We start from the raw sequence: 20,637 nt of genomic DNA, 5'->3' as shown, positions 1-20,637 counted from the left end.
GTATATGACCATACATTTATTAGAAGTAGAAAGCCATAACTTATTTATTTTATTATGTAGAGCCTAGATAGAAATGCTTTTTTTTTTCCCCTTAGAATACTTTGAATATTTTGCACCAGACTTCACCCTCCATCCTGATGTCAGCACTAGGATTGAAAATCAAAACACAAGACAGGTAATATGAGCCTTGCCCCCTGGAGGAATATGCATAGAACCTCATGGGTGTATTCCAGGCCAGTACCAGAGACTGTGGATATGCAGAACGCTGCATCACTGCCTAGCATTTACCTTTATAATAATGCATTTAGTGTCGGCTTGGGGAATTGGAGTGTCTGTCCTTGTGGGATGCGCTTATTTATTGATGGGCAGCCCTCCTGATCTAATAGTATGGGTGTCACTAAAAGGCTGTAAACCAGGCACTGCACTACACTTACCTGTGTGACTGGTGCCCTATACAAGCCTCATTTGTGTGCATGTCTAACACTAGGCCACCACCCCTTCCATGAGTTGGTAGGTGTGTGAGTGGCTGTTTCACCAGTATTTTACACATGTGCTACCCCTCCTTTATCATGGGGGTCTGCCGCATCCTGCAGTGTATTGATGATGTGATCTTGTGTTTGTAAATATGGCTGCTTTTTTTTCTATAATTTTCCGTAAGCATAATTGCATGTTTTATAATATTATATACAGTACAGACCAAAGGTTTGGACACACCTTCTCATTTAAAGATTTTTCTGTATTTTCATGACTATGAAAATTGTACATTCACACTGAAGGCATCAAAACTATGAATTAACACATGTGGAATTATATACTTAACAAAAAAGTGTGAAACAACTGAAAATATGTCTTATATTCTAGGTTCTTCAAAGTAGCCACCTTTTGCTTTGATGACTGCTTTGCACACTCTTGGCATTCTCTTGATGAGCTTCAAGAGGTAGTCACAGGAAATGGTTTTCACTTCACAGGTGTGCCCTGTCAGGTTTAATAAGTGGGATTTCTTGCCTTATAAATGGGGTTGGGACCATCAGTTGTGTTGTGCAGAAGTCAGGTGGATACACAGCTGATAGTCCTACTGAATAGACTGTTGGAATTTGTATTATGGCAAGAAAAAAGCAGATAAGTAAAGAAAAACAAGTGGCCATCATTACTTTAAGAAATGAAGGTCAGTCAGTGCAAAAAATTGGGAAAACTTTGAAAGTGTCCCCAAGTGCAGTTGCAAAAACCATCAAGCGCTACAAAGAAACTGGCTCACATGAGGACCGCCCCAGCAAAGGAAGACCAAGAGTCACCTCTGCTTCTGAGGATAAGTTTATCCGAGTCACCAGCCTCAGAAATCGCAGGTTAACAGCAGCTCAGATTAGAGACCAGGTCAATGCCACACTGAGATCTAGCAGCAGACACATCTCTACAACAACTGTTAAGAGGAGACTTTGTGCAGCAGGCCTTCATGGTAAAATAGCTGCTAGGAAACCACTGCTAAGGACAGGCAACAAGCAGAAGAGACTTGTTTGGGCTAAAGAACACAAGGAATGGACATTAGACCAGTGGAAATCTGTGCTTTGGTCTGATGAGTCCAAATTTGAGATCTTTGGTTCCAACAATAAACAGCAAATACGTACAAATCTCAAAAAAAGGCCATCTGGCCACAAAAAATCCGCCAACAAGAATCGGACATATACAGCAAAAAATGGCAGAATTAAAATATAACTTTTAATGGGATAATTAAAATCTAAAATAGTATCTAGATACACACAAACAAACATAAATAGGGATGTTATTCACCCAGTGGGGTGGACTAGTTCAGAAAATACAACAGGAGATATATGTTCCTTAATTTACTACAATAATGTTTACTCCTTAATAGTAGAGAGAGACTATCATATGCAAACAGTGGAAATTCATAAGTAGAAAGAAAAGGAACAATCTCACCGGTCCTGCAGCACGAATTTCCCCACAGAATAGCACAGGGTTAATCCAGCGGTCATCCACCTCTGACCCTATAATGCCCTGTTCTCATATGCTGTCCCTAGGACCCCAAAGCTCCCGCCCTAACAAGGGCAGTCCACAGCTGACCCTAAAGATCTGATCAGCCCTACATAGACCCTACAGAAGTTTCCCAACGCGTTTCCTCACCATCAAGTGATTCATCAGGGGAGTAACAGAAAAATTATTATCAATGGTCTAGGGTATGGTAACCCTCCATGCAGGTATATAGAAAAGGCAGTGGCAAAATGGCCACAGGTTGATTGCCTTAAGTATGTTCAGGTACAATTAATCCAAATAATTCCCATGTGTGTACCTTGAGACACATCTGGTCTCATTGGATAACACCGTAAATAGCAGCGAACTTTAGCCAATTAAAGCTCGTATATGCAAATGCCCCCTGCAGGAGCTAAACCCACCCACACATACATGCCCCAGCGATCCACAAACGCCCCATAAAGGGCAGACAACGATCCCCTACCCCCCAAGGCAGGATCCCCCCGAGGAGACACATCTAAGACCCCCACAAAGAAAAATCCATTATAAGACCCCCTGAAAACGAGACAATCTAACACTTCCCATGCAGTATGCTCCATTCCCACGCCGTGGAACGCTGTTTGCGCTCCACCGATGTCACTTCCGGTCATGTGATCCACACCGCGGCGTCCCTTCCAGTTTCTTGGAACGCAAGCCTGCGCTCCACCGCCGTCATTTCCGGTTTCGTGGAACGCAAGCCTGCGCTCCACCGCCCCATAGCCATCTCACAGACCCAAAATCAGTGGTCTCAGCAAGCATAGCACAATGACCGACCACAAAGAGCATCCCCACTATGTCATAAAGCCTGCACAATGCCCCTAAAGAGGGAATGTGCAAATGACAAAAAAGGGGGGGGGGGGGACGCCTCGTATACATAAGATCTATAAGACACACCCCCTATATATATATATATACCTCATAAGCTTAAAGCCACACAACCTCCAGTGGGAGGATAAAAATGCAAAGAGTGAGGATAAGTACAGGGGTTTATAAACGATCTTAGATAGCATGGGATAAGAGGGCATAATCAGTACATTAGAAACGAATAAGAGGTGAAAAGGGGGGTGAAGATGGAGAGGAGGGGGGGAGGGGAAAAGGAAGAAGGGAACAGGAGGGGGACAAAAAAGCTCAACTCACAGGGAGAATATATAAGTAGATTTGCATATAGGGATTCAGAGCCATATCCCTGTTCACTCTATCTCATACACATATGAAAAAGAAAAGGTGTATTTATACATTGATGTCCAAGCAGGTTCAAAAGAAGGTTATGTAATATCTAGTTCCATATCGGGCATCCACCTTATCCTAACATCTCCCCATTAGCTCGGTTTTGGCAATTTATGTATGAAAAATACAGCAGGGTATTATATAATTAGTAAAATCTGTAGAAAAACTGAGGTATCCGCCTTGTGCATATATCTTCAGTGGAAATAGAAAAAACAGGGCGTGCGGTGTCCATCCAGGAGAGTCTGATTCTCAGCGGCGGCCATTATTGTGTTCATCGTAAGACTTAAATAAAGTTTGAGATAAAAAAAAAAAAAAACTCTCTTTCTCCGACACAAACAATTTCTGAGAGATTCACAGGACTTTAAAGAAAATAAGGCCTACCTTTTTCTGAATAATAAACCTGTATCGGTTGAACGAGAGACAGATATCTCCTCTACTGATACTGAATTCTCAGATACTGATAGTAGGAGTAAATCAGGTAGGGGGCGACAGAGGGTTGGGGGACGTGCTCGTGGTCCGGGCAGGGGGAGACAACAATATGTATTACAAAATACTCATTTTTTTAGATTCAACATACCCCCTGAGGAATCGGATCAATCAGGGAAGACCCTAACCTCTGAATCTGATACAAGAGTTATAAATCTCTCATCGAGAACATTGAGATCCGTGGAATTAGCAGTACTTAATAAGGGTCTCTCATTTGTGCCCACCTCTGATTTTGATAACTTTGAATATATAAAGGACCTGCATCTCTTTGCGAGGAAATTGAGGTGGCGAAAATTCTTCGCAAGACCGGATCAAAAATCGTGTGAGGAGTTTGATATTCCTCTTGATATCTTGCCTGATGTGCGCCTCCTCAGTAACCTAGAAATCCCCGAACCTAATTCTAGGGGACTGGGACCTTTCTCTACCCTTAAGAAGAAGAGTACTAGGATGCCACCTGTACAGAGAGACGTGTCTTCAATTGACACGTTTGTGAATATGGTTACTAGAGAACTGTTGGCACTTGATAGAACAAACACATTCTATAAGTATAACTGTAGTAGAGATGAAATAATGGCTATTAGACATCTTGAACAGGACCACCACATTGTTATCAAACCTTCAGATAAAGGGGGTAATGTGGTGGTCATGGATGTCGAAAAATACTGTAGGATGTGTTTGGATTTGTTAAAGGACAGGCAGGGGTATGCGATCCTTTCTGAAAACCCAATGTCGGCCTTTCTGGGTGAATTAACAGAGTTATTGAAAAAAGGCCTGAGCGATAAACTGACTGACAAAAATGAATTTGATTTTATGCTGCCTCAACATCCGGTGATGGCGACATTCTATTGCCTACCTAAAATACACAAAGGAATTAATCCCCTTAGAGGTAGGCCGATAGTATCGGGGGTGGGTGGTCTTTGTCAGAACCTAGGCATATACCTCGATCAGGTGCTACGCCCTTTTGTTCTTGCATTACCATCTTACACCAGAGATACAGCAGACTTGCTTCGTAAGTTGGATGGGGTGACACTGGGACCCGAGGTCATTTTGGCAAGTGTGGATGTAGAGGCACTGTATTCCTCCATACCACATGATATGGGTCTGAAGGCAGTACAGTACTATCTATCCACAAGGAGTATGCAGTGTCGGGCCCATAATGGGTTTCTGCTGAAAGCGCTTGAATTTTGTTTGACTAAAAATTTCTTTACTTTTGACCATAAGTACTTCCACCAGCTCAGGGGCACTGCGATGGGTAGCCCTTGTGCGCCTACCTACGCTAATCTGCTCCTGGGCTGGTGGGAGGAAACAATGGTCTTTGGGGAGGGAGTCTGTTCAGGCGTAGAGAGGATTGAAATGTGGGCACGGTATTTAGATGACGTATTTGTCATATATAGGGGCTCCGTTCAGGAATTTCAGCTCCTCGTTGAGGGGCTTAATAAAAATCCGATTGGCCTGAGATTTACATGTGAAGCAGACTCTACTTGTCTTCCTTTTCTTGACGTTTTGATTCGCAAGGGTAGAGGTCGTCTTGTGGAAACGAGTACGTTTCGAAAACCTACAGCGACCAACTCGTTGCTTCGATGGGAAAGTCACCATCCTGTTCCCCTGAAGAGAGGCATCCCTACAGGCCAATATCTGCGAGTTCGCAGAAATTGTACCACCAATCTTGCTTTTGAGGAGCAGGCTGCCGACCTCCACAATAGATTCCATGAAAGGGGTTACCCTAGAGATGTGGTACATCAAGCATACCTCAAGAGTAGGTCCAGAAGAAGGTCCAGCCTGTTGACTTCTAAACCTAAGGGTGATGATGGAGAAGTGGTTAGGTTTATTACAACCTTTAGAAACGGAGCTAGGGAGGCGAAGGAGATCCTTAACAAGTATTGGCCTATCTTGGAAATGGATGGAGATATATCTCCATACCTTGGGGGGTTCCCCCATGTTACATATGAAAAAGGCCGCTCTCTCCGGGACCGTTTGGTACATAGTCACTACTCTGCACCTAGACAGGATAATTGGCTTGGCTCTTTGACTAAGGGATGCTATAAATGTGGAAAATGTGTGGTCTGCTCATCGATACAGTGTGGTAAAACATTCCGAGGCAATAACATTGACAGGGAATTTCGGGTGCTGGACTTTATTAACTGCCGTACACAAGGGGTGGTTTATAAAGGTACCTGTAAATGCGGCCTTGAGTACGTTGGTAAAACAAAACGTGAATTGAGACGGAGGATAGGCGAGCATCTGGGGGACATTGAACATCATAGGGAAACACCCATTGCGAGACACGTTAATGAGTTTCATGGAGGGGACAAGAAGGCCATTTTGTTCATGGGGATAGAAGAGGTCCCTAAACCCCATAGGGGAGGTAACTGGGATCGTGTAATCCTACAGAAGGAAACAAGGTGGATTTTCCGACTTAAAACTATGGCCCCTATGGGGCTGAATGAACAACTTACATTCAACTGCTTTATAGATGAGTAAACTCTTGTATTTTTCTCCCGATACTGCTGGCTTCCTTAGCCTTGGACTTTCTTTTACTCTTTGGAACTAGATATTACATAACCTTCTTTTGAACCTGCTTGGACATCAATGTATAAATACACCTTTTCTTTTTCATATGTGTATGAGATAGAGTGAACAGGGATATGGCTCTGAATCCCTATATGCAAATCTACTGATATATTCTCCCTGTGAGTTGAGCTTTTTTGTCCCCCTCCTGTTCCCTTCTTCCTTTTCCCCTCCCCCCCTCCTCTCCATCTTCACCCCCCTTTTCACCTCTTATTCGTTTCTAATGTACTGATTATGCCCTCTTATCCCATGCTATCTAAGATCGTTTATAAACCCCTGTACTTATCCTCACTCTTTGCATTTTTATCCTCCCACCGGAGGTTGTGTGGCTTTAAGCTTATGAGGTATATATATATATATATATATATAGGGGGTGTGTCTTATAGATCTTATGTATATGAGGCGTCCCCCCCCCCCCCCCTTTTTTGTCATTTGCACATTCCCTCTTTAGGGGCATTGTGCAGGCTTTATGACATAGTGGGGATGCTCTTTGTGGTCGGCCATTGTGCTATGTTTGCTGAGACCACTGATTTTGGGTCTGTGAGATGGCTATGGGGCGGTGCACGAAACCGGAAATGACGGCGGTGGAGCGCAGGCTTGCGTTCCAAGAAACTGGAAGTGACGCCGCGGTGTGGATCACATGACCGGAAGTGACATCGGTGGAGCGCAAACAGCGTTCCACGGCGTGGGAATGGAGCATACTGCATGGGAAGTGTTAGATTGTCTCGTTTTCAGGGGGTCTTATAATGGATTTTTCTTTGTGGGGGTCTTAGATGTGTCTCCTCGGGGGGATCCTGCCTTGGGGGGTAGGGGATCGTTGTCTGCCCTTTATGGGGCGTTTGTGGATCGCTGGGGCATGTATGTGTGGGTGGGTTTAGCTCCTGCAGGGGGCATTTGCATATACGAGCTTTAATTGGCTAAAGTTCGCTGCTATTTACGGTGTTATCCAATGAGACCAGATGTGTCTCAAGGTACACACATGGGAATTATTTGGATTAATTGTACCTGAACATACTTAAGGCAATCAACCTGTGGCCATTTTGCCACTGCCTTTTCTATATACCTGCATGGAGGGTTACCATACCCTAGACCATTGATAATAATTTTTCTGTTACTCCCCTGATGAATCACTTGATGGTGAATAAACGCGTTGGGAAACTTCTGTAGGGTCTATGTAGGGCTGATCAGATCTTTAGGGTCAGCTGTGGACTGCCCTTGTTAGGGCGGGAGCTTTGGGGTCCTAGGGACAGCATATGAGAACAGGGCATTATAGGGTCAGAGGTGGATGACCGCTGGATTAACCCTGTGCTATTCTGTGGAGAAATTCGTGCTGCAGGACCGGTGAGATTGTTCCTTTTCTTTCTACTTATGAATTTCCACTGTTTGCATATGATAGTCTCTCTCTACTATTAAGGAGTAAACATTATTGTAGTAAATTAAGGAACATATATCTCCTGTTGTATTTTCTGAACTAGTCCACCCCACTGGGTGAATAACATCCCTATTTATGTTTGTTTGTGTGTATCTAGATACTATTTTAGATTTTAATTATCCCATTAAAAGTTATATTTTAATTCTGCCATTTTTTGCTGTATATCTTTGGTTCCAACCACCGTGTCTTTGTGCGACGCAGAAAAGGTGAACGGATGGACTTTACATGCCTGGCTTCCACCGTGAAGCATGGAGGAGGAGGTGTGATGGTGTGGGGGTGCTTTGCTGGTGACACTGTTGGGGATTTATTCAAAATTGAAGGCATACTGAACCAGCATGGCTACCACAGCATCTTGCAGCGGCATGCTATTCCATCCAGTTTGCGTTTAGTTGGACCATCATTTATTTTTCAACAGGACAATGACCCCAAACACACCTCCAGGCTGTGTAAGGGCTATTTGACCAAGAAGGAGAGTGATGGGGTGTTACGCCAGATGACCTGGCCTCCACAGTTACCAGACCTGATGGTTTGGGGTGAGCTGGACCGCAGAGTGAAGGCAAAAGGGCCAACAAGTGCTAAGCATCTCTGGGAACTCCTTCAAGATTGTTGGAAGACCATTTCCGGTGACTACCTCTTGAAGCTCATCAAGAGAATGCCAAGAGTGTGCAAAGCAGTCCTCAAAGCAAAAGGTGGCTACTTTGAAGAACCTAGAATATAAGACATATTTTCAGCTGTTTCACACTTTTTTGTTAAGTATATAATTCCACATGTGCTAATTCATAGTTTTGATGCCTTCAGTGTGAATGTACAATTTTCATAGTCATGAAAAGACAGAAAAATCTTTAAATGAGAAGGTGTGTCCAAACTTTTGGTCTGTACTGTATATTATTTTTGTATTTCTGTATCATTTAGCAAATCGGGCCACATTTGAAAAACCTAACGTTTTCTCTTCCTACAGTATTTAGATCAAATTCGACAGACAATTTTTGAAAACTTGAAGATGTTGAACCATGCTCCCAGCGTTCAGATCCATGATGTCCCATCTGATCTTCTGAGTTATGATCGCACAGATGAGCCAGATCCTGAGGAGAGAGGTGCTGAGGACAATTACACCAGGTATTTCTCAGTATTGTACTGTTAGGGTGTTTAATTATATGCAGTTCAGTTAAAGTCACAGTTGAGCAAAAAAAATTGTTAGGACCCTGGTCTAGTAGCTGCCGGCTGGAGCCCTGCGAACCACCATTTATGTGGTAACATCCTTGGTGCCTTTTCTGATTAGTAGTCCTGGCACAATCTCATCATTTCAGTATAATGTTACACCAGAAGACGCTGACAGGTAGGAGATTAGTAGGATTCTTATCCTGTTGACACGGACTACTGACAAGGCTACTGGACCAGGGTTCTACAAATGTTTTTGCTCAACTCTAAATATAATATACAGGTGCATCTCACTAAATTAGAATATCATCAAAAAGTTAATTTATTTCAGTTCTTCAATACAAAAAGTGAAACTCATATATTATATAGAGTCATTACAGACAGAGTGATCTATTTCAAGTGTTTATTTTAATGTTGATGATTATGGCTTACAGCCAATGAAAACACAAAAGTCATTATCTCTCTCCCAGTCAGTAGCCCACACCTTGGTCTTGGTACTAGAACTGCTACCCAACTCTGTCACAGTAATCGGGACCCCGCTAACTTCCCCAGGCGTTGCTTATCTCTCGGTCTCCCAAATCCATAAAAGTACCCCTCACAGAAGCGCTAGGAGCTCTAAAAAGCATGCCTGTACCAGCTCATCCTCTAGCTCCCCATCTCCGTCCTCCTGTATTCCAGCTGTCTCCCTCTCTCCTCATTCTGACATCCCAATGGCTCTGGAATCAAATTCCCATTCCGAGTCAGATTCTGATCTAGAATCAGAACAGTTTTCCAAGCTAAGGGACATGGTGGACAGTCTGGTGTGGCCATCAACCAGACCCTTAGCATTAAGGATGCAGAGACCTCTCCCTCGTATCAGACCATCTCCTTCAGAAGGACGAAGCGCCCTCCCCAAAGCTTCTCCAACCATGACGAATTCAGCAGAATTCTCACTAACGAATGGAAGCATCCTGACAAGTGTTTCCAGAGGAAAAAACGCACCCTGTATCCTTTTGCAGCGGATCTACTGCAGAAATGGGCAGAGTCTCCTGCTATGGACCCTCCAGTCTCCCATCTTTCCACTAACACTATTCTTCCTCTCTCTGACGGATCCTCCCTAAAGGAGCCTTCCGACAGACAGATTGAAACTCTAGCTAAATCAGCCTTTGAGGCCGCAGGCTCAGCTCTCTGCCCGTCATTCGCAGCTACGTGGGTAGCCAAATCGATTACTGCCTAGGCAAAACACCTCTGCCAGGGCATCCTTTCGGACGCTCCTTCCTCCGAACTGGCGGATCTGGCAGATCAAATTGGCCATGCAGAGCAGTATCTTCTCTGAGCTTGCCTTGATGCCGCTGCCTGCTTGGCTCGAGCAGCCGATAACAGCATCACTATCCGAGGGCTTTATGGCTCAAAGCTTGGAACGTGGACTCGGCATCCAAAAATTCACTTACCAGCCTCCCTTTCCAGGGCTCTCGTATCTTCGGTGAAGAGCTAGATAAAATTATTTCAAATGCTACAGGGGATAAGAGTACTTCTCTTCCCCAGCAGCGACCTAGACGTCAATCCTTTCAGTTCCATCCCTTTCGAAGGTTCCAAGCCCACAACAGCAACAGACAGGACAAGTCTCCAGTCCATCATCAGAAGAAAAGACCTTCTTTTAAGCCAACTCCTTCTTGGCGCCCCAGATCCCACCAGCGCCGGTCTACAAGAACCGGCTCCTACAGATTTTTTTCTCAACATGACGGGTCGCTCCCACCTGGGGAGCCTCCCAGGGTGGGCGGACAGCTTCTTCTTTTCCGAGATGAGTGTCTCTCAGTAGTCAGCGATGCCTGGGTCCGGGACGTCGTTTCCTACGGTTACAAAATAGAATTTTCCACCCGTCCTCATTATCGTTTTTTCCAGTCCCGCCCACCAAAGAACGTTTCCCCCGTTTTTCGGGGCCATTGACTCGCTCTCCAAGGCTGGCGTAATCATTCCAGATCCTCCATTGAAACACTTTCCAGGATTCTTATTCAATCCTGTTTGTGGTCCCAAAGAAGGACGGCTCGGTTCGTCCAATCCTGGACCTCAAAATATTGAACAAACATGTCCGGCTGCGTCACTTCAGAATGGAGTCCCTTCGCTCAGTGATAGCTTCCATGGAACCCGGGGAATTCCTTTGTTCCGTGGACATTCAGGATGCTTACCTGCACATACCCATTTTCCCTTCACATCAGAGATTCCTTCGCTTCGCAATCCAGGAATCTCCCTTCCAGTTCACGGCACTTCCTTTTGGGCTTGCCACCACACCCAGGGTATTCACAAAGATAATGGCGACAGTTATGGCCATTCTCCGCAACAGGGGCATCCTTGACACGCCCTGTCTAGACGACATTCTCATCAAAGCGCTTCCCCCTCAGCGTGTTTCGAGAGTCTACAGATTTCTCTGGACACCCTCTCTCATCTCGGCAGGATCATCAACACCGCAAAGTCGTCTTTGACCCCGGTCCAGCTCATTGTTTTCCTAGGAATGCTTTTTGACACCGCTCGAGCGAAAGTCGTCCTCCCCGAGGAAAAGTTCTTGACCCTAGTGCAAGGGACTCGCTTTCTCAGAGGCTCCTCACTAGTGTTGAGCCACCCCCGTAGTGTTCGAGTTCGGTTCGGTTCGTCGAACACCTTCGAACACCGTTAAAACCAATGGCAGGCAAACAAAAACACATAGAAACACATAGAAAACACCTTCAAAGGTGTCCAAAAGCTGACAAACTGCTCAGAAGACACAACTAACACATGGAAAAGTGACAAGTACATATAGACATGCGAAAAGAAAAGAGGTGGAGGAGTAAAAGGAAGGGGAGACACAGATATAGGCATGTCATGCCCTTCTAAAATCCAAAAAGTGAGAAGCCGACACGTTCAGTCCGCTCCTGCCCGTGCCACCTCCGTGTCACCGGGTTTGTGCCAGAGCCGCGGTGAACCCTGACGGCCAGCCCCCCTCTCCCAATACTGGTGCCTGTCCGCTGGTGGGTCGAGCGAGCCCCCCTGTGGTGGAGGCAGCTCTAAGCTTTTTAATTTAAATTGTCTCTCTAATTTGAATGAATACACTTTAAATCCATTTACAAGGATCTATTGGAGGGCAAGTCTCATGCCAGCAGCCGCGTAATTCCAGCTCCAGTAGCGTCCACTAAAGCTGCTGCAGTTAAAAAGCTTTTATAAGGATCGAGCTCGGCTGTCCACCGCAAGGCATCCTACTGCCAGTCCCAGCCCCTATGCCTTGGGGTGCCTCCTGATGCTCTTCACTGAGTATCCCGTGGTCCCGAAGCATTTCCTTTGAAAAAATTAAGTGTCCAAGCTACAGGTGGTGTAGCTTGCTTAACAGCCGGGATAATCCGCTGACTAGCAGACACTGCTACTAGGCACAAAGTATTTCCTGGGCTAGATGCAGTTAAAAATTTGTAATTAGATACTCTCGTTGGATGCTGAGAAAGCATTCCATAGAGTCTCCTGGCACGCCATATATGATTCTCTTAAAAAGCTTGGGGTAGGGGTCTAGCGGACCCTTTTATAGCCAAAATCACGGCCCTGTATCACAATACGTCACCTAGGCTGAAGATAAATGGAACTGTAGCAGCCTGAGGGCTCGGTTGCTACAGAGGTATTGCACCTCACCCAGAGGTGTGATATCTCACTCTCAGGTAAGGATGGAGTGTGGATCAGGACCCGACACCTGCATGCATTACACCACATTGCCGTGGGGCAGGGCGACCGATATGCCTCTGAGATGGGCAAGACAGTCCCTGTCCCTGGCTGGAGTGGGGGGAGAGAACACTGAGGAAGGGGAACCCTGTAGTGCAGGAGCAGGGAGGAAGCAGTTCCTGGGTGCATTGAGAAGGGAGTATAAAAGGTGGGCACCATCTTAGTTCAGTGCAGAGAAGTCTGAGCAGAAGTGGCAGGGAGCAGGGGCTCTGCATGAGCTCTGCTCCGGAGGCGGGCCTAGTAACAGAGGCCCAGGCCTGGAAGAGGGAGAAGGAAGGAAGAGGAGCGGAGAAGGCTCCAGGAACGAGGAAAGAAGGGATCCCAGGGGTGCGGACGGGCGAGTCGCCACCGCACGCCCGAATCCACCTGCGTGGAGGGGTCAGGCCAAAGGGGGAGACCGGTCCCCGAAACTAGTGGAGGCAGGAAACGACCCTCAGCTAGAAACCGGAGGCTGTGACATTTTATGTGGCGCAGCCCCTCGCTACACCCGCTAGGAAGGCACCACATAGGGTCAGGGAAACTGGCGCCAAGTTTACCAAGAGGAGGCCCGAGGCAGCCGGACAGAAGTGTTGGTAAGAAAGGCCAGACAAAGGACACACAAAGGGGGTCCTGTGAAGTGCTCCAAAGTTAACTGGGAGTTGTCTGAGCCCCTCACCTGGTGAGCACAGTACGACGTGGGCAGCCGTTACCTGCAGACGTGGTCTGGATAATAAGAACTGTGAGTAAAGGCCCTGGACTGCATCACTGACTCCGTGTCGTTACTGCTGCTGCCCTGCACCATCACCCCCATCCTCCGCATACACTGCCCTGAGGCTATACTCCTCCCATGGGGAGTTATGCTACGCTCTGCTGCACCCACAACACCAGCCTCAGCGGTCTGCCCTGCAGCGGCGGTTCACTCTGACTGCAATCCACGGGTGGCGTAGTCGGACATTTAAACATCAAAATCACATAAATAGTTCCTCCACTGGTTTGACCACCCTGAGCCACGGAACCGGGTCGCCGCCACGAAGACTACAACCACCAGCATCCACCAAAAAGGGTCCTGCTCCGGGTGTCCCAAGGCCCAGGGGGTGCATCAGAACATTTTCATCACCTTTCACAATCACCAATGGGACAAGGCAGGGATGTCCTCTGTCCCCTCTCTTATACATCCTAGTGACGGAGCACCTGCTCTCATCAATTCGCCATAACCCCAATATTAGGTGGATTGAGGTGGGAGACACCGAGTACAAGTGCTCTCTATTTGCTGATGATGTCCTAGTATATATCACTCAATCACATATATCCATCCATGCTGTTATGGCTGAAATAGATCACTTTGTTACATGGTCAAATTTTAAAATCAATGCAGCGAAGTCTGAGGCCCTCGATGTCTCCCTCCCCAAATCCATATAGGATTCCATCCAGTCCAACTTTCCCTTTGCCTGGCCCTCACAGGGTATCAAATACTTAGGAATTCCTATTCATAGAGACCTCTCCCATCTATGTTATCTTAATTTTGGGCCCTTTATTGAACAACTCCATACAGACCACGGTTGGCAAGTTAGAACTGTAAGATTCACTACGTGAACCACTGGTGTTTTGTGGAAAAGGACATGTACACTGTGTTCCAAATTATTATGCAAAAAGTGTTTAGGAGTGATAAGGGAAGAATTTGTTTGTTTGTCAGTTAAACTCATTGATGGTGATGTGTGTCAGGGCTCTTTATATCACTGTAAGCAATTGCAGACACCTGTGCTAATTAGTTTGGCAGGTGTGTCCAATGAAAGGCAAGACTACTTAAGAAGGCTGTCTCACATTATTAAGCAGCCTACATTTTCTGCCAAAATGGGAAAGAAAAAGGATGTGTCGGCTGCTGAGAAGCAACAAATTGTGGAGTGTTTAGGTCAAGGCATGACTACAATCAACATTGTGCGATGATCAGGATGAAGTGTCTTGGCAATCAAGAAGTATGTAGCTGATTCACAGTACACACGTGTGCGTGCTGATAAGGGCAAATTGAGGACTCTTTCCTTCAGGCAATTACGTCAGGTTAAAAGAGCAGCGGCAAAAAAGCCTTGTCATAGCAGCAGACAAGTTTTTGAAGCTGCTGGTGCCTCCAACGTCCCCCCGAACAACAAGATGCAGGGTCCTTCAGAGGTTTGCAGCTGTGCATACGTCATCCTGTCGACCTCCTCTATCCACTTCACACAAGCAGAAACGGCTCCAGTGGGCCAAACATTACATGAAGACTGATTTCAAAACTGTTTTGTTCACGGATGAGTGCCGTGCAGCGCTCGATGGTCCAGATGGATGGAGTGGAGGATGGCTGGTTGATGGACACCCCACGCAAACACGGCTACAGCGCCAACAAGGAGGAGGTGGAGTAATGTTTTGGGCTGGAATCATGGGGAGAGAGATTGTCGGCCCCTTTAGGATCCCTGAAGGCGCTAAAGATGAACTCCATAATGTATGTGGATTTTCTCAAACAGCACTTCCTGCCATGGTTCAAGAAGAAGAACCGTGTATTTCACAGCAAGATCATTTTTTTGCATGATAATGCACCATCTCATGCTGCACATAAAACATCTGCATCTCTGGCTGATATGGGCATAAAAGGGGACAAACTTATGGTGTGACCCCCATGCTCCCCTGACCTCTACCCCATTCAGAACCTCTGGAGCATCATCAAAAGGAGTGTCTATGATGGCGGGAGGCAGTTCACATCTAAGCAACAGCTCTGGGAGGGTATTCTGTCCTCATGCAAAACAATTGAAGCAGAAACCATCCAAAACCTGACAAATTCAATGGACGAGAGAGTTCAGAAGCTCCTTTCGAACAAGGGGTCCTATGTGAAAATGTAACATCACCTAGAATAAAGTTTTGAGTTGAAAACTGTTTGATTTCAGTTTCTAATAACCTGCTAATGCTTATAATTTCAAAAATGACCATTTTTTTGGTCTTTATTAAAATGAAAAGGTTGATCGAAAAGTTTGGGGGATCTAAGAGTGTGGCAACCCAGTAGTCATGATTACTTCGAATTCTGACAATATGAGGGTCATGTTGCAGGTAGTGCAGCAAGAAGGCACTTATGTGTCTTGCGCATCTCGGAGCTCCAAAATTATTTTCCGGGCTAGATGCAGCTAAAAATTATTATTAATTTTAAATCTGGTGGAGCTTAGTATAGATGGCCTAATAGGATCAGTGCTGCACACTGCTACAAAGCCCAAATTATTTTCCAGTCAAGATACAGATAAACATGATTAGTAATTTTAAATCTGGTGGAGCTTATTATAGATGGCCTAATAGAATCAGTGCTGCACACTGCTACAAAGCCCAAATTATTTTCCAGCCAAGATACAGATAAACATGATTAGTAATTTGAAAGCTTAAAACGGTTGGTGAGGTGATTTTAACCAATCATCAAGCTTTACTCTCCCCAGGATGACACAGGGGTAGAAAAGTCGTTTCGGATCCATGATTTGTTCATCTTTATGAACGTGAGTCTGTCTACATTATCAGTGGAGAGCCGCGTGCGCTTATCTGTCAGCACACCACCAGCAGCGCTGAACACACGTTCAGACAGAACGCTGGCTGCGGGGCATGACAAGATCTCCAAGGCGTAAGTGGCTAGCTCCGGTCATTTATCCAGATTGGAAGCCCAAAAAGAGCAAGGGTCCAGTGACACAGTCATGGCTTCAATGTTTACTGGAGATACTCCTGTACCATCGTCTCTAGGCGTTGACTATGTGTCAGACTTCTTGTCTCCTGTGGCCTTGCAAAGGATGGGCTAAAAAAGTGGTGAAATGATTCCGCAAAATTGATGTTACCAGCAGATACTGTGGTTCTGTTACGGTTTGAGTGCTGAACACTTGACGGTCCCACGGTTGGCAAGTTGGAACTGTGAGATTCACTACGTGCACCACTGGTATTTTGTGGAAAAGCACATGTAAGGTTCTGCAACAGTCTCTGCTGATACTCCTGTATGCGTGCATCCCTTTCTATGGCTGGAATAATTTCTGCAAATTTACTTTTGTACCGGGGATCTAACAGTGTGGCAACCCAGTAGTCAGGATTATTTCTAATTCTCACAATTCGAGGGTCATGTTGCAGGTAGTGCAGCAAGAAGGCACTCATGTGTGTTGCGCATCCAGGAGCACCAAGTCCCTGTTGTGTTGGTGGCGAGGTAACAATCATGCTTCCTTCCTCTGTCCTCTCCCCCCAACCTCGCACAACAGAAATGTGATCAAGGTCTCCCTCATCTGATGAGTCTTCCATCAGTTCATCCTCCACTTCTTCCTGGGCTCCTGCACCTTCCTCACTAGTTTGGCTGCTACCATGCGCCCTGGTAAAACCATCTCCCCCACCCTCACATGCCTGCCGCCTTGGTGCTGCCGACCGTCTGGACCTTGCAGATGTTAGCCCTTCCGCATACAACTCCTCCTCCTCTACTTCCTCCACCTCCTCTTGTGCCACCACCTGACTCCGAATTCTGTTTAACATGTGCTCCAGCATGTAAATCACCGGAATAGTCATGCTGATAATGGCATCGTCAGCACTAAACATCTTCGTCGCCATTTCAAAACTGTGCAGAAGGGTGCATAGGTCCCTGATCTGAGACCACTCCTCCAGCGTGATTTGCCCCACCTCTGAATCTCGTTGGCCCAGGCTATACGTCAGAACGTATTGCACCAGGGCTTGTTGGTGCTGCCACAGTCGCTGCAACATGTGCAGAGTTGAATTCCACCGGGTAGGCACATCGCATTTTAGCCGGTGAAGTGGCAGGCCCAACGACTTCTGTAGAGATGTAAGTCGCTGAGCTGCGGGATGCGAACGGCGGAAGTGAGCACACAGCGACCGTGCCCTCTGCAGAAGGCCATCTAGTCTGGGATAGTGGGCTAAAAATTGCTGGACAACCAGGTTCAACACGTGAGCCATACAAGGCACGTGTGAGACATTGCCCCGGCGAAGGGCCGCACCCAGGTTTGCAGCATTGTCGCACACGGCCTTCCCTGGTTTCAGGTCCAGTGGAGACAACCATTCATGAAATTGGTTCTCCAGAGCTGACCACAACTCCTCAGCTGTGTGACTCACATTTCCCAGACATTTCAAAGTAAAAACCGCCTGATGACGTTGAGCCCTACTGCCAGCATAGTAAGGAGGTGTGCAGGATCCCTTCTGCGCAGTTAGAAAGCTTGTGGCATGACCAGACAGGCTTTGGGTGCAGGTGGAAGACCGAGAGGAGGTTGAGGAGGCAGAAGCAGTGGAGGAACTTTGACATAAAGAGGATTGACGCACAACTCGTGGGGACGGCAAGACTTGGACAGCAGCCCCTTGTCCTGCTGTCACCATAGTTACCCAGTGCCCAGTCAGCGACATGTAACGCCCCTGTCCATGCCTACTCGTCCAAGTGTCTGTGGTGAAATGCACCCTGTCACACACAGAGTTTCTCAAAGAAGCGGTGATGTTGTGTGCGACATGCTGGTGGAGCGCAGGCACACCTTTCTTTGAGAAGTAGTGCCGACTGGGCATCTGGTACTGGGGCACTGCGACGGACATAAGGTCTCGAAAATCCTCTGTGTCCACCAGGCGGAAAGGCAGCATTTCTGTAGCCAAGAGCTTGCAGATGGTGAAATTCAACCTCTTAGCTTTCTCATGGCTAGGAGGAAATGGTCTTTTACTTGTCCACATCTGAGGGACCGAGGGCTGGCTATTGTGCTTAGACGGGGTTGATAAGGGTGTCCCCGGCAAACTGCCGGTCTGTGAGGAACATGCAGGCGGACATGTTAGGTTGCCTTGATCCAAAGGTGGTGCTATCGATGTCGGACAGCGCTCAACACCAGCTGGTGTTACCACCTCCAAAGAAAATGATGACCTGCCAATCACGCTGGCTGTTGCGGGTAAAGAGGTGGCAGGTCTGCGCCCCAAAACAGGTGTGACTGCTGTCCCCCCAGTCACAGAGGATGAAGAGGCCGCGGATGCACAAGATATGGCTGACGGTGGCTGGCCCGGCCGGCTAGGCCGCATTGTAGCACACTGACCTTCCCACTGCAACTTATGCTTCATGTCCATGTGCCGGTTCATGCATGAAGTACTCAAACTATGTATTTTTTGGCCTCTACTTAGCTTTTGCTGACAAATGTTACAGATAACACGAGTTGGGTCATCTTTATCGATCTGAAAAAATGCCCAGGCTATGCAAGGCTTAGCACCCATGCGACCTGAAGAGCCACCACGACTTGTGGTGAGAGGCAGAGTTGTGTTTGAGGATGCAGTTGTTGACATGCTTCCAGTACTACGTCTCTGTCCAGGAAGGCGCAACCTGACCTCGTCGTCACTAGCATCTTCCTCCACCTCCTCTGCTGACCTCATCTCTTGGCTGACTGTGGGTTGACAGTAAGTGGGATCTCCAACCTCATCATCATCACCCTGTGCGTTATCACACCCGTCGTCCTCAGAGCCAACCTGTTCCTGCCCTGACAAAAAACTAAAGTTGTCGCTCCAATCAGGTATTTGAGTCTTATCATCGTCTTCCTCATTGTCTCCACCAACAGGAGTTACAGTTTGGGAATGAGGGTCTACATTATAGTCAGAACCTTCTGCGTCTGGTCCTGGATCCGACTCATAAAGATTCTGGGCATCAGTGCAGATCATTTCCTCGTCTGGATTCACAGAAGCGCTGGAGTCGACCTCTGATTCCCAGGCTATAGTATGAGTAAACAGCTCTGCAGACTCAACCATCTGTTCTACTTCATACTCAGACGAGCAGCTGGAGATTTGGGAGCTGTGAGGAAGCAAGTGCGATTGGGGTGACACCTTTGAGGACTGGAGTATTTGTGATGTTGAAGTTGATGTGGAGGAGAGCCCACTTAAAGGAGCACTTGATATCCGTTGAAGCACCTGCTGTTTTTGTGCCTCATCTGGAATTTGTAGCGATTGGCGTGGCCGTAAGAAAGGGATCTTTTCACATTGTCCGCTAAAAGAAGTAGACATTTTAGTTTGGCTGGAAGATGGTCTTTCTTCTGCAGATGTTACTGTTGCTTTAACACCTACCCCACGGACACAACCTTTTTTCCCCTTCCCAACACGCCTATTCCCCTTTCCACCAGCAGCAGGCCTTTTTCCACTCATTTTGGTGGTTAACTAATTCACAACTCTGGAGTTGTTTGCACAAAAAAACAATGGATGGGAACCGAGCAGAGCTGAGTGGCCAAACTGTGGTATTAGGCCAAAACTATTGGCTGGGTTAGATGCAGAAAAAAATTATATTCAATTTGCAACCTGATGGAGGTCTGTATAGATGGACTAATACAACAAGTCCCACACACAGCTAGAAGCCCAATATTTTTTCAGAGGTAGATGCAGAAAAAAATATATTCAGTTTGCAACCTGATGGAGGTCTGTATAAATGGATTAATAGAACAAGTCCCACACACAGCTAGAAGCCCAATATTTTTTCAGAGGTAGATGCAGAAAAAAATATATTCAGTTTGCAACCTGATGGAGGTCAGTATAGATGGATTAATAGAACAAGTCCCACACACAGCTAGAAGCCCAAATATTTTTTCAGAGGTAGATGCAGAAAAAAATTGTATTCAGTTTGCAACCTGATGGAGGTCAGTATAGATGGACTAATAGAGAAAGTCCCACACACAGCTAGAAGCCCAAATATTTTTTCAGAGCTAGATGCAGACAAAAAATTATTTTTAATTTGCAACCTGATGGAGGTCAGTTTAGATGGACTAATAGAGAAAGTCCCACACACTGCTAGAAGGCCAAATATTTTTTCAGAGCTAGATGCAGAAAAAAATTATATTCAGTTTGCAACCTGATGAAGGTCAGTATAGATGGACTAATAGAACAAGTCCCACACACAGCTAGAAGCCCAAATATTTTTTCAGAGGTAGATGCAGAAAAAAATTATATTCAGTTTGCAACCTGATTGAGGTCTGTATAGATGGATTAATAGAACAAGTCCCACACACAGCTAGAAGCCCAATATTTTTTCAGAGGTAGATGCAGAAAAAAAATATATTCAGTTTGCAACC

At 46.2% G+C, this 20,637-nt stretch overlaps 1 protein-coding gene across 2 annotated transcripts in view; it reads left to right on the top strand.

The window, feature by feature from the left end:
- Window positions 1-20,637, top strand: part of HDAC3 (histone deacetylase 3) — an 86,041-nt gene that overhangs the window by 53,893 nt on the left and 11,511 nt on the right. For both annotated transcript variants that reach the window (XR_012250905.1, XM_073649671.1), the window contains exons 13-14: window positions 96-175; window positions 8,694-8,851. Coding sequence is in view for 1 of the 2 variants with exons in the window: in XM_073649671.1 (XP_073505772.1) it covers window positions 96-175; window positions 8,694-8,851 (238 nt within the window). In the remaining variant the exon portion in view is untranslated. The remainder of the gene's footprint in view (window positions 1-95; window positions 176-8,693; window positions 8,852-20,637) is intronic.

Source organism: Phyllobates terribilis, unplaced genomic scaffold (genome assembly GCF_046119375.1).
Source record: "Phyllobates terribilis strain yellow unplaced genomic scaffold, ASM4611937v1 Scaffold_10__3_contigs__length_209671492, whole genome shotgun sequence".
Taxonomy (NCBI): Eukaryota; Metazoa; Chordata; class Amphibia; order Anura; family Dendrobatidae; genus Phyllobates; species Phyllobates terribilis.
This window is presented reverse-complemented; position numbering and strand designations above follow the sequence as displayed.